The following is an 11,706-nucleotide window of genomic DNA, read 5'->3' on the forward strand; positions in this document are numbered from 1 at the left end:
TGTCTTGTGATGGTGAAAAGAGGGACCATCACAAGTGAAATTGGTAAAGGTTAATTTATTAAATTTCTCTTCTCATACGTTTCCAAACTTGGAAAATACCCTATAAAAGTTGCTTAAAATGCAAGGCCATATAAGTCTAGAAACTCCAACACATGGAAACAACAATAGTAGAAACTAGAAACTCTATTCTTAGAAAATGACTAACATTTCAGACCTTTTCAGACATGAAAATAAAGTCAACTTAAAGACAATAGGACATTGAGAAAAAACTGAGTCTAATCTCTCATAAAGGAAGGGGAGTGTGGGCAAAACGTGTCTTGACCCACCAATGAGCGTGTAGAGAAATCACAAATCCCTTTTGATTTTGCCATGGTCAATACTTGCCCACCGGCCACCTTGCCTTTTATTTCCATTTTGGCGAACACAAAACACACGACCCTCAAATAAAAACCTCCAATTCCTTCAGACGATAAGGTCTTCTTCTCCTCCTCCTCTGTAATGGCCATGTCGTTTGCAGGGGCAAATATGGAAACTTTCCTATTCAGGACCTCTAGGGTTTATCCTCAAATGGGGATCTCTTTCCGGCCAACTAGGAATCGGATTAGGGTTTTGGAAAGACGGGTTGTTTTAAACCCCAGATGTGAGATTCGATCTGATTCGTTGGTTCAGAAGGAGAAGATTGAATCGATGGCGTCGAGCTTATCTGCGCTTGAACAGCTCAAAACGTCGGCTGGTGATAGTAAGTTTTTGGGTTTTTGATCTCTTTTTCGGTTTTTTTTTTTTTTTTAATCTATTTGTTGGATGGTTAGTTTGTGATTAGGTGGAAAAGCCATGGATTTGAAGTTTTTGTTGAATTTGGTTGATGGGTTTTTTGTATTTCGGGTCTATGATTGAGGATTTTTCTAATTGTGATATGTGTTGTGTAGAAATAGGTGAATGCACGTTATTTTGCAGGATATTGTTGAAAATTTTCACCTTTTAGGGGCCGTTTGAATACATGGATTTTATAATCTGGATTTTACAAGCTAAAACCTGGATTTTATAAGCTAAAACCTTTGATTTTAAATGCGCAGATAAGGTGTTTCACCACTCAGTCTTTTAAAAACCAGGTTTTAGCTTGTAAAATTTAAGGACTTTACAGTCTTGGATTATAAAATCCCTGTATCCAACCATTTCAAAAAAAAATCAATGTATCCAAACGGCCCTTTAGATTTTGACCGCGAGGTTGTTTTTCGATTCAAAATTACCTAGTTCATCAGAAAAGGAGTTGGGAGTTTTCTGCAAGGTTTTGTTCTGTTGCAGATCTTTGGGAATTTTGTTACTGTTTTGTAATCTATGTTGAATGTTGCTGTCGGGTTCTGCGGTTCGAGGTTGTTAAGGGAGGTTTTTTGTAGTGGAAATTAAAACAATGACGGGGTTGTTCACAATAATTTCGGGAGATTTTGTTGATTCATTAGGTGCTGGAAAGTGTTGCTGGTTGTTTTGTTGGTTCTTGTTTTTGGGCTTTTGGAAAGGAATTTGTCGTGAGTAGCTATGGGAATTAGGTAATGTGATATATCTATACCAATTACTTGAAGGGACATTGTTAGGGATGTAATCCGTTGAATTGATTCTATCAGTTCCATGACATTTGATTGTAAAAATGGGTGACACTGTTGGATCTCAAGTTACTGATTGAGTCATTGAGATGCTTCTGATGGATCCTTCTTTTTATAATCCCTGTCTGAGGTTTGGTATTGTTGGGGTTCCACGCAAAAGCAAATAGTCCCACATCGGTAAAGTGATGGGGGTGGGGCTGGGTTATAAGGGAATGGGCACCCTCCCTCTAACAGCTAGCTTTTAGGGGTGAGTTCTACCCGGTTAAATTCCCTACAGGTATACGATTGGCCGGTGGCTTAAACTGCTTTTCTTTCACAAATCCATGTGATTATTGAAGAAGTATTCTGGAAATTCTCTTACCTGAGAAACATAAATTTGGCATCATGGGTTTAATTGTTTTTTCCTGGGAAAATTTAAATGTGGCTTCATGGATTTAGTTGGATGCACTGTTTTTATCCGTACCACATATGATCTTTTTTATTTAATTCTTTTTAAATTTTCACAATTGTGTATTAAGTAGTTTGGTCACCAATTCTCTGTTTGATATCGTGAAAAGATCAGTTTTCCATCCTCGACTTATTTCTGGTCCAAGTCTTTGCAATGGGAAGGGGTGCCGGTTTTCTTTACCCCAAAGTGTTATTCAATTCATGCAATTCTCCAGTCTATAAAAATTTTCAGTCTATATGTTTCAATTTGTTGGAGTTTCAAATCTTGGTTCCGCCATTGTTTAGGTAAAACTTTTCTTAGGTTCAGCTACATGAAAGCAACCACAATGCTCTGATATTAAGATATTTTTGTACTTGATTCTCTATCAGGATATACAAAGGAAAGGAGCAGCATTGTAGTCATAGGGCTTAGTGTTCATACGGCACCAGTAGAAATGCGTGAAAAGCTTGCTGTTCCGGAAGCAGAGTGGCCTCGCGCCATTGGAGAGCTCTGTGGCTTGAATCACATAGAAGAAGCTGCTGTTCTTAGTACTTGCAACAGAATGGAAATATATGTCGTGGCTCTGTCTGCGCACCGAGGAATTCTAGAAGTCAAAGAATGGATGGCAAAGGTAGTCTCACCACTCAATCTATTTTGCAAGCCAATACTCATTCACATTTGGATTTTTCTCAGCTGCCAATCTTTTCCTTGTGTTCAAATGAGAATATAATCTTTGTTTTTGTTTGCAGACAAGTGGAATTCCTGTTTCAGAGCTTCAACAGCATTTGTTTATGCTGCATAACAATGACGCTACACAGCATCTATTTGAAGTGTCCGCGGGACTTGACTCACTTGTTCTAGGAGAAGGACAGATCCTTGCTCAAGTTAAACAAGTTGTGAAAATTGGGCAAGGAGTTGTGGGGTTTGGAAGAAACATAAGTGGGCTATTCAAGCATGCAATTACTGTTGGGAAACGGGTTAGAACTGAAACCAACATTGCATCTGGGGCGGTTTCTGTTAGCTCAGCTGCTGTTGAGTTGGCTCTGATGAAGCTTCCAAAATCTGGGTCTCCCTCTGCCAGAATGCTGGTGATTGGAGCAGGCAAGATGGGCAAACTTGTGATCAAACATTTGGTCGCAAAAGGGTGCAATAAGATGGTTGTTGTAAACAGATCGGAGGAGAGAGTTGCCGCCATTCGTGAGGAACTCAAAGGTGTTGAAATAATCTACAAACCCATGTCAGAAATGCTTTCCTGTGCTGCTGAAGCCGACGTCATATTCACCAGCACGGCATCAGAAACACCATTGTTGTTGAAAGAACATGTTGAAGACCTTCCTCCTGTTAGTTCAGAAATTGGGGGCTTGAGACTCTTTCTTGACATATCTGTTCCTAGAAATGTGGGGTCGTGCGTTTCTAGTGCCAAGTCAGCACGAGTCTACAATGTTGATGATCTCAAGGAAGTCGTTGAAGCTAATAAGGAAGATCGGCACAGAAAAGCAATGGAAGCTCAGGCAATTATTGGAGAAGAATCGAAACAATTTGAGGCTTGGAGGGACTCTTTGGAGACCGTTCCTACAATCAAGAAGCTAAGATCATATGCAGAGAGAATTCGGCTTTCGGAGATCGAGAAGTGTTTCTCAAAATTGGGTGATGATCTCCCTAAGAAAACAAGGAAGGCTGTGGATGACCTTAGCCGGGGTATACTGAACAAGCTACTTCACGGTCCTATGCAACACTTGAGATGTGATGGTAGCGACAGTCGGACTCTGAATGAGACCCTCGAAAATATGCATGCACTTAACAGGATGTTTAGTCTTGAGACCGAGATAGCTGTGTTCGAGCAAAAGCTTAGAGCCAAGACAGAGCAAAGTCAAAAGTAAGCTCATGTCAGAATTGCTGCACCTCCTTTTGTCTCCAGGATTTCTTTGACTTCTGAGATTGTTGATCACGGTATCTGTAATTTTCACCTCCCCAACTGCTTCATTTTATCAAATTCAAATAAGAGGAATATTTCCCCAGCTTGTCTTTAACATTTGTGGCTTTGAATTCTTCATTTATATAGAGACGCGATAGTCCCTGTGGGGTTCTATCGATATAGAGATGATAGAAGTGTTCTCTGTATAGAGCACCTTATGTCTATAATGTTGTAATGGCTTCATTTTGTTTGTAGGAAACAATTAAATTTTGAAAATGTTAATTCTTTTTTATTATTTAATGGATCATTTCAGTTTTGAGATGGTTTTGTTTTTCAGAGAATTTTGGAGTTCTCTTCTCTCCTGTGTAATTATGGTCTAGAATTGATGTTTCGGAAAAATAAATCGCTTGATCAGAAAAACCCAAATGATAGTTTTGGCAACCAGGGTTAGTGTACTTCTAGAGGAAGCCATACATAGTCCATATGAGGGAGATGAGGACAGCGGTAAGCCATTGGAGCCTTGGAGGACAATAGATTGGACATACCTTTGAAGACAAAACAGTCCCTTCTATAACCAATCGTGGATAATATCATAGCAATGGAGCAGAGAATGTGAATCATATTATGTTATAATTTAACAGATCGATCAAGTTCATACTGACATAACATTGCTTTACTCTCCCACTTTAGTAGTTGGTTTTCTTTATGTTACTTAGAAAGTATGTATCAACTTCATACACTCGAATTTTCTCTGTTTCTTTAATTTTGTATCAAACAAATGTCATAATCTTCAGGAAATCCTAGCTATTCTTAGGATGATATTGGGGAATCTTATTGCTACTTACTCAAACAAGCATGAAAGTATGAAACGTATGCTTGCATATTTGTCCATAGGTCAAATCGGATGTTTAATTATTGGAATAAATTTTGGAGACTCAAACGATGGATACACAAGCATGATAACTTATATATTGTTCTATATCTCCATGAATCTAGTTACTTTTGCTTGCATTGTCTTATTTGGTCACGTATAGAAATTGATTACATTCTAGATTATGCAGGATTATACACAAAGTATTCCATGAATCTAGTAAATTCTGGTTGCATTGTCTTATTTGGCCACGCATATGAATTGAGTTAGATAATGCAGGATTAAACTCAAAATATCCTTTTGGCTTTCATGGAAAATAATCCCATTGGCCGTGGGCCCTCTACCTCCAAGCAGCTTTCCTTTGCCAAGTTTTTGCCTGTTGTTTTCCACTCTGTGCACTATCTGTCTGCTCTCCAGTTGGGCGACAAGTGTCAGACAAGGGCAAACCAAAGAATAAGGCAGAAAACCAAGTGCCAGTAGATACCATGGATGAATTTAGAAGTTTGATTAGTGTTATATTTTAGGTAATGCACATTCATAAGATGGTGTAATTTTTTTCTCTTCATTCTTCGATCACTTTTGACATTAAGATACTGATACCAGTTCATTAAGGCCCCGACCTATCATCAAAGAAGTGGATTGTATATGCTTGAATTAAATTAGGTTATATTGTATGGTTATTTGATTCTGTTTCAGAAAACTTATTGACTGTTGACCCACTCCATTGTATGTTGGTTTGGATGTCCAACCATTTGTAAAGCTTGTGCACTTATCATAATTTCTCTTGAGCAACAACTGCTCCAACACTCAAGCTTCCAACTGCTTTGCCTTCCACAACTTGGCTATTAAAATTACAAAAACTGAAAGATTTGGAATATGCTTGAAGGTATTTTATAGTTGCGAAATGATATCAACACTACCATGTTTTGATATTTTGATATTCACGCGGTCCTAGCTTGTCTTTTAGTATTTAATTGGCTTGTGAGAGCTTTTCGGGAACTGTAATAACCTTTTGACAGCCCTTTAAATACTAGAAGACAAGCTAGGACTTCGTGAATACTATATGAAAATGGTTTTGAAGTCTAAATATATTTATCTGCACATAATGCTTATAATGCCTTAATGTCCCATTTACAAATAAGACTAAATTAATATGAGGGAAAATCATTAAAAAAATGCAAAGTTTATGCGAAATTGTGAACAAAGGGTAGTGATTTGAAAATTATAAAAAAGGTGTTGTCGGGTGAGAGAATATGGCTTTTAGGACAAATATACCCCCCTAATGGTTCCGGGGTATAAAATGTGGTTCCCTAATGGTTTCGGGGTATAAAATGTGGTTCCCTAGTGGTTCCGAGGTATAAAATGTGGTTCCGTAGTGGTTCTGGGGTAGAAAATGTCGTTTCCTAGTAGTTTCGGGATATAAAATGTGGTTCCGTAGTGGTTCCGGGTAGAAAATGTGGTTCCCTAGTGGTTCCGGGGTATAAAATGTGGTTCCCTAGTGGTTCTGGGGTATAAAATGCGGTTCCCTAGTTGTTCTGGAGTAGAAAATGTGGTTCCCTAGTAGTTTCGGGGTATAAAATGTGGTTCCCTATTGGTTCTGAGGTATAAAATGTGGTTCCGTAGTGGTTTCGGGGTATAAAATGTAGTCCCGTAGTGGTTCTGGAGTATAGAATGTGGTTCCGTAGTTGTTCTGAGGTATAAAATGTGTTTCCCTAGTGGTTTCGGGGTATAGAATGTGGTTCCGTAGTGGTTTCGAGGTATAAAATGTGGTTCCCTAGTGGTTCCGGGGTATAAAATGTGGTTCCCTAGTGGTTTCGGGGTAGAAAATGTGGTTCCCTAGTGGTCCTGGAGTAGAAAATGTGGTTCCCTAGTGGTTCAGGAGTAGAAAATGTGGTTCATTAGTGGTTCCAAGGTATAAAATGTGTTTCCCTAGTGGTTCTAGGGTAGAAAATGTGGTTCCCTAGTGGTTCCCTAGTGGTTCCGAGGCATAAAATGTGGTTCGGTAGTGGTTCGAGGGTATAAAATGTGGTTCCCTAGTGGTTCCGAGGTATAAAATGTGGTTCCATAGTGGTTCCGAGGTATAAAATGTGGTTCCGTAATGGTTCTGGGGTATAAAATGTGGTTCCGTAGTGGTTTCGGAGTAGAAAATGTGGTTCCTTAGTGGTTCCGAGGTATAAAATGTGTTTCCCTAGTGGTTCCGGGGTAGAAAATGTGGTTCCCTAGTGGTTCTGAGGCATAAAATATGGTTCGGTAGTGGTTCGAGGGTATAAAATGTGGTTCCCTAGCGGTTTCGAGGTATAAAATGTGGTTCCATAGTGGTTCCGAGGTATAAAATGTGGTTCTGTAATGGTTATTGAGTATAAAATGTGGTTCCGTAGTGGTTCGAGGTATAAAATGTGGTTCCGGCGTATAAAATGTGGTTCTCTAGTGGTTTCGGGGTAGAAAATGTGGTTCTCTAGTGGTTCCGGGGTAGAAAATGTGGTTCCCTAGTGGTTCCGGGGTATAAAATGTGGTTCCCTAGTGGTTCCGAGGTATAAAATTTGGTTCCCTAGTGGTTCCGGGGTAGAAAATGTGGTTCCCACGCCGGGCCCGTACGGGCCGGGTCGACCCGCGTGTCACCCGGATTTTTGCCGTATTTTTTAAGATGTTTTTGAGAAATGTTATCCGCACTACCGTATTTTGATGAGGACACTTCTCACTTTATTAAAAGTACGGTATGGCCCGCACCATAGGATGATCCAAACCGTCCATTAGATGGGCCACAGCCTAAATAGGTTGTGCCCCAAAAAGCATTTCCGTAGGTTTATCCTAACTCTCTTATCAGAATGTTAGAGGGTTGGTCCTAACCCTCTATAGATCGGAGGGTTAGGATCAACCTATGGAAATGATTTTTGGGACACAACCAATTTAGGCTGTGGCCCATCTAATTGACGCTTTGGATCATCCTATGGGGGGCTATACCGTACTTTTAATTAAATGAGGAGTGCCCTTATCAAAATACAGTAGTATGGATAACATTTCCCTTTTTTTGTATGGGAATTTGCTAGCACCTTTGCCGAGGCAACTTCTCGGCTTGTGGCCCATCCTTTGATGCAAAGATTGGCAGAAGTAATATGGGTGCAAAGGTGGCTAGCAAAAGCATAATTGCAAAAAATAGTAATCATTACTTGCAAAAAATTAGTAATCATTAGGGATTTGTGGCTGAAGTGCTAAGTTTTAAATGAAAAATTACGAAAAAATGGAAGCAAAGTATTAAAATTACGAAAAAAATACCAAAATGAGACAATTACCGAACTACAAAGTTTGACTGTCTGCCGTCGGAAGTCCGAACGTTTGTTCGGATTTCCGACCGAAGCCAGTAAAATAGGGATAATTCCAAAGATTTTTATTTTCAAATTGAGTAAAAATTCGAAGGATAATAGGGATATACATTGTGATCTTAGTGTCATGCAGGCAACCATAAATTGAAGCTTGATTTTGATGTTTTAGAATTAAAAAATGCAAAGAAAATGGATTTATCTTGAAAATGGGGAAAGCAACATAATTTAGTTTTAAGCTCAAAATTCATTTTCTTTGCATTTTGTAACACTGCTTCGATAAGTTTATCATGAATAAACCCTCATGATTACCAAACCTTGTTGTAAATGGCAACCTTCAAAACCCTTCCATGTAGTTTTCCATGTTAGAAAAGTCTTGAGGAAGAATAAGGTGGTAGGTGAGAAGATAATAAGTGCATATGGATAGGAATAGGTGCAAAAAGGTGGAGCGAAAAAAGAGGTAGGATGGGTATATTTGTCCTGAAAGCGATATTCTCTCACCTGACAACACCTTTTTTATACAGATCAAATCAATACCCTTTGTTCACAATTTCGCATAAACTATGCATTTTTTTAATGATTTTCCCTTAATATAATCTTATCCGCAAGTTAAAGCCAAATTCATGAATAAGATGGAAACAGTTCTGTCGGAGATCATCTCAATCCAAAAATAGAAGAACATACATATAAGAAAATACATTTTTCGGCTTATTTTTCAAGATTGGCACAAATCTGCAAATGAAATAAGTAGGGAAATGATTTCGGCACAACCATGTTTTGATACATGGGCTCTCGTAGGTCGACGTTTCGTATTTAATTGGCTTGTAAGTGCTTTTTGGGAATTTTAAATACTAAGAGACAATCTAGTGCGCGCATGTATCAATACATGTTTGTGCTGAAATCATTTCCCAATAAGTATTGGCTGATTCGCGATTGGTAGTTATCACTGTATTTCATATTGCGACTTAGGAACTGTCATATGCTTATGCATGTTGATCCTCCCTAAAAATAATTCTCTTTACAATAGATATTTCCCTTACCTTGTTTTCTCGACCTTCTCATGCTCTCCTCACTCGTATCCCTGCCCTCCCATCCTCTGTGTCCCTTTCTCACATTAAGTAAACAGAGATCCAATGTTTTTCTCGGTTGCTAGACATGCCTTTAGTTCTTGGAGGATCCCTCTCCTAACCTAAGCTTTAAGTGCGTACATTAAGATATGGATCGAATAGACACGGTCAGATCCAATTGCTGTGCTCAAATCCTGTTCATCAATGTTATTGGACCCTCTGTGTCCATTGACACCACTAGGAGAGTCAGAATTGCCACCGTTACGCTAGTTTGTGTCATCAAATGGACGGTTTGGATCATCCTATGGTGCATGCCGTACAGCACTTCTAGAAAAATACCGGACTATAAGGGCTTACACCATATAAAATCTCCTTAACTAACTACCTCTTTATTCTCTTAAGATATGCAACCGAACCATCCTATGAATAAAGATTTTTGGGACACTACCTATCTATTGTGGGGACCAACAAATAAATGGTTTTAGACCTGGCAAACGGGTGGGTCGGGCCGGGCCAACCCGCGGGTGATACGGGTGCGGGCCACATGGGTCGGGTCAGGAAATGACCCGTATTTTTGCGGGTCAGAATTTAGGTGACCCGCGGGTGGGCCGGGTCAACCCGCAGGTCACCCGCAAATTCAAACAGTTGTTTATTTTGGGAAATGTTATCACTGGATTTTGATGAGGGCGGTATGGCCGGCACCGTGGGATGATCCAAACCGTCCATTAGATGACCCACATGCTAAATAGGTGTTGCCCCAAAAATCATTTCAATAGGTTGATCCTAACCCTCCGATCTATAGAGGGTTAGGATCAAGTGATCAACCCTCTAACATTCAAATCGGAGGGTTGGGATCAACTTATGGTGCTAGCCATAACCTATTCAGGCATCAAACCCTTAAAAAATAGATTAGCATGACAAAATCACCATCCTTTGCATTAGAAAAAAAAGTCATCTAACTAGATTAGCATAACAAAATCACCACCCTTAAAAAAGCCAAGTGACCGCGGGTTGACCCGACCCGACCCGTGTTTTTGTGGGTTAGTTTTGACAGGTCACCAAAACTCAGACCCATGCCCGCAATTTGCGGGTGGGTCGGGTCGACCTGTGGGCATGGGTCGCGTTTGCCAGGTCTAAATGGTTTAGACTTTAGACCGTCCAAATTGATGGGCCCTACGTATTTTTTTCTCCGTCGTTGTATTTCCGTGGAAATACCGGCCCACGTGTCGTATAAAATAAGGAGTCCGAAGGGCGGTGATATTCACACCCACACCCCCCCCCGATGGCTGGCTAACGTTAAACGTTAGGATTTAATGTATACGTCACTTTCCCATCATTTGACCTCTCTCTCTCCACACACACACAACAGGAACAGTTGGTGGGCCCAACAGAAACCGAAGGGCGCTGATATTCACCCCCCCCCCCCACTCTTCCCGGTGTAGGCTGTTCCCCCCCTTGATGGCTGGCTAACGTTAAACGTTAGGATTTAATGTATACGTCACTTTCCCACCATTTGACCTCTCTCTCTCCACACACACACAACAGGAACAGTTGGTGGGCCCAACAGAAACCGTTGGTGGAATGGTGGGCCCATCTTTGAACAACGTAGGCCCCGCCCGTACCACACCATAGGATAATCCAAGCCGTCCATCTGATGGGCCATAAACGTAAATATAGGTTGCGTCCCAAAATATCATTTCCATAGGCTGATCCTAGCCATCCGATCTAAATAGAAACTACATCTTATGCAACCTCTATAGATTGTAGGGTTGTGATCATCCTATGGAAATGATTTTTGGGGCACAACCTATTTACATTGTGGCCCATCAAATGAATGGTTTGGATCATTCTATGGAGTTGGTCGTAAAGTAACATTAAGGCCCGTCCACGACATAGGACGATCCAAGCTGTCCATGGTTTGGATAATCCTACGGAGTTGGTCGTACAGTAACATTAAGGCCCAATCGTAGGCCCCACCGATATTTTTTCAAATTGAAGCGTACCGTCTACAACATAGGATGATCCAAGCCGTCCATGGTTTGGATCATCCTGTGGTGTGGTTCATACAGTAACATTAAGGCCCAATTTAGGCCCCCCTCATATTTTTGAAAATGAAGTGTATCGTCCAGACCATAGGATGATCCGAGCCGTCCATTTGATGGGCCATAACGTAAATGGGTTGTGCCCCCAAAAGGGTTGGCCCATCAAATGAATGGTTTGAATCATCCCGTGGTCGTACAGTAACATTAAGGCCCGTGCACGACATAGGACGATCCAAGCTGTCCATGGTTTGGATAATCCTATGGAGTTGGTCGTACACTAACATTAAGGCCCAATCGTAGGCCCCACCGATATTTTTCAAATTGAAGCATACCGTCCACAACATAGGATGATCCAAGCCGTCCATGGTTTGGATCATCCTATGGTGTGGTTCGTACCAATTTAGGCCCCACCCATATTTTTGAAAATGAAGTGTACCGTCCAGACCATAGGATGATCCTAGCCGTCCAT

At 40.5% G+C, this 11,706-nt stretch overlaps 1 protein-coding gene across 1 annotated transcript; it reads left to right on the forward strand.

Annotated features, from left to right (window-relative positions):
- The first annotated feature begins 273 nt into the window (after positions 1-273).
- On the forward strand, positions 274-4,247 carry LOC143876203 (glutamyl-tRNA reductase 1, chloroplastic-like). The gene is made up of 3 exons (XM_077377898.1): positions 274-739; positions 2,415-2,656; positions 2,775-4,247. The coding sequence occupies exons 1-3, from the start codon at positions 499-501 to the stop codon at positions 3,903-3,905; spliced, it is 1,614 nt and encodes a 537-aa protein (XP_077234013.1). The 5' UTR covers positions 274-498; the 3' UTR covers positions 3,906-4,247.
- Positions 4,248-11,706: the final 7,459 nt, after the last annotated feature.

Source organism: Tasmannia lanceolata, unplaced genomic scaffold (assembly GCF_043159265.1).
Source record: "Tasmannia lanceolata isolate RefF3 unplaced genomic scaffold, GAP_Taslan_0.1 ptg000004l, whole genome shotgun sequence".
NCBI classification, from domain to species: Eukaryota; Viridiplantae; Streptophyta; class Magnoliopsida; order Canellales; family Winteraceae; genus Tasmannia; species Tasmannia lanceolata.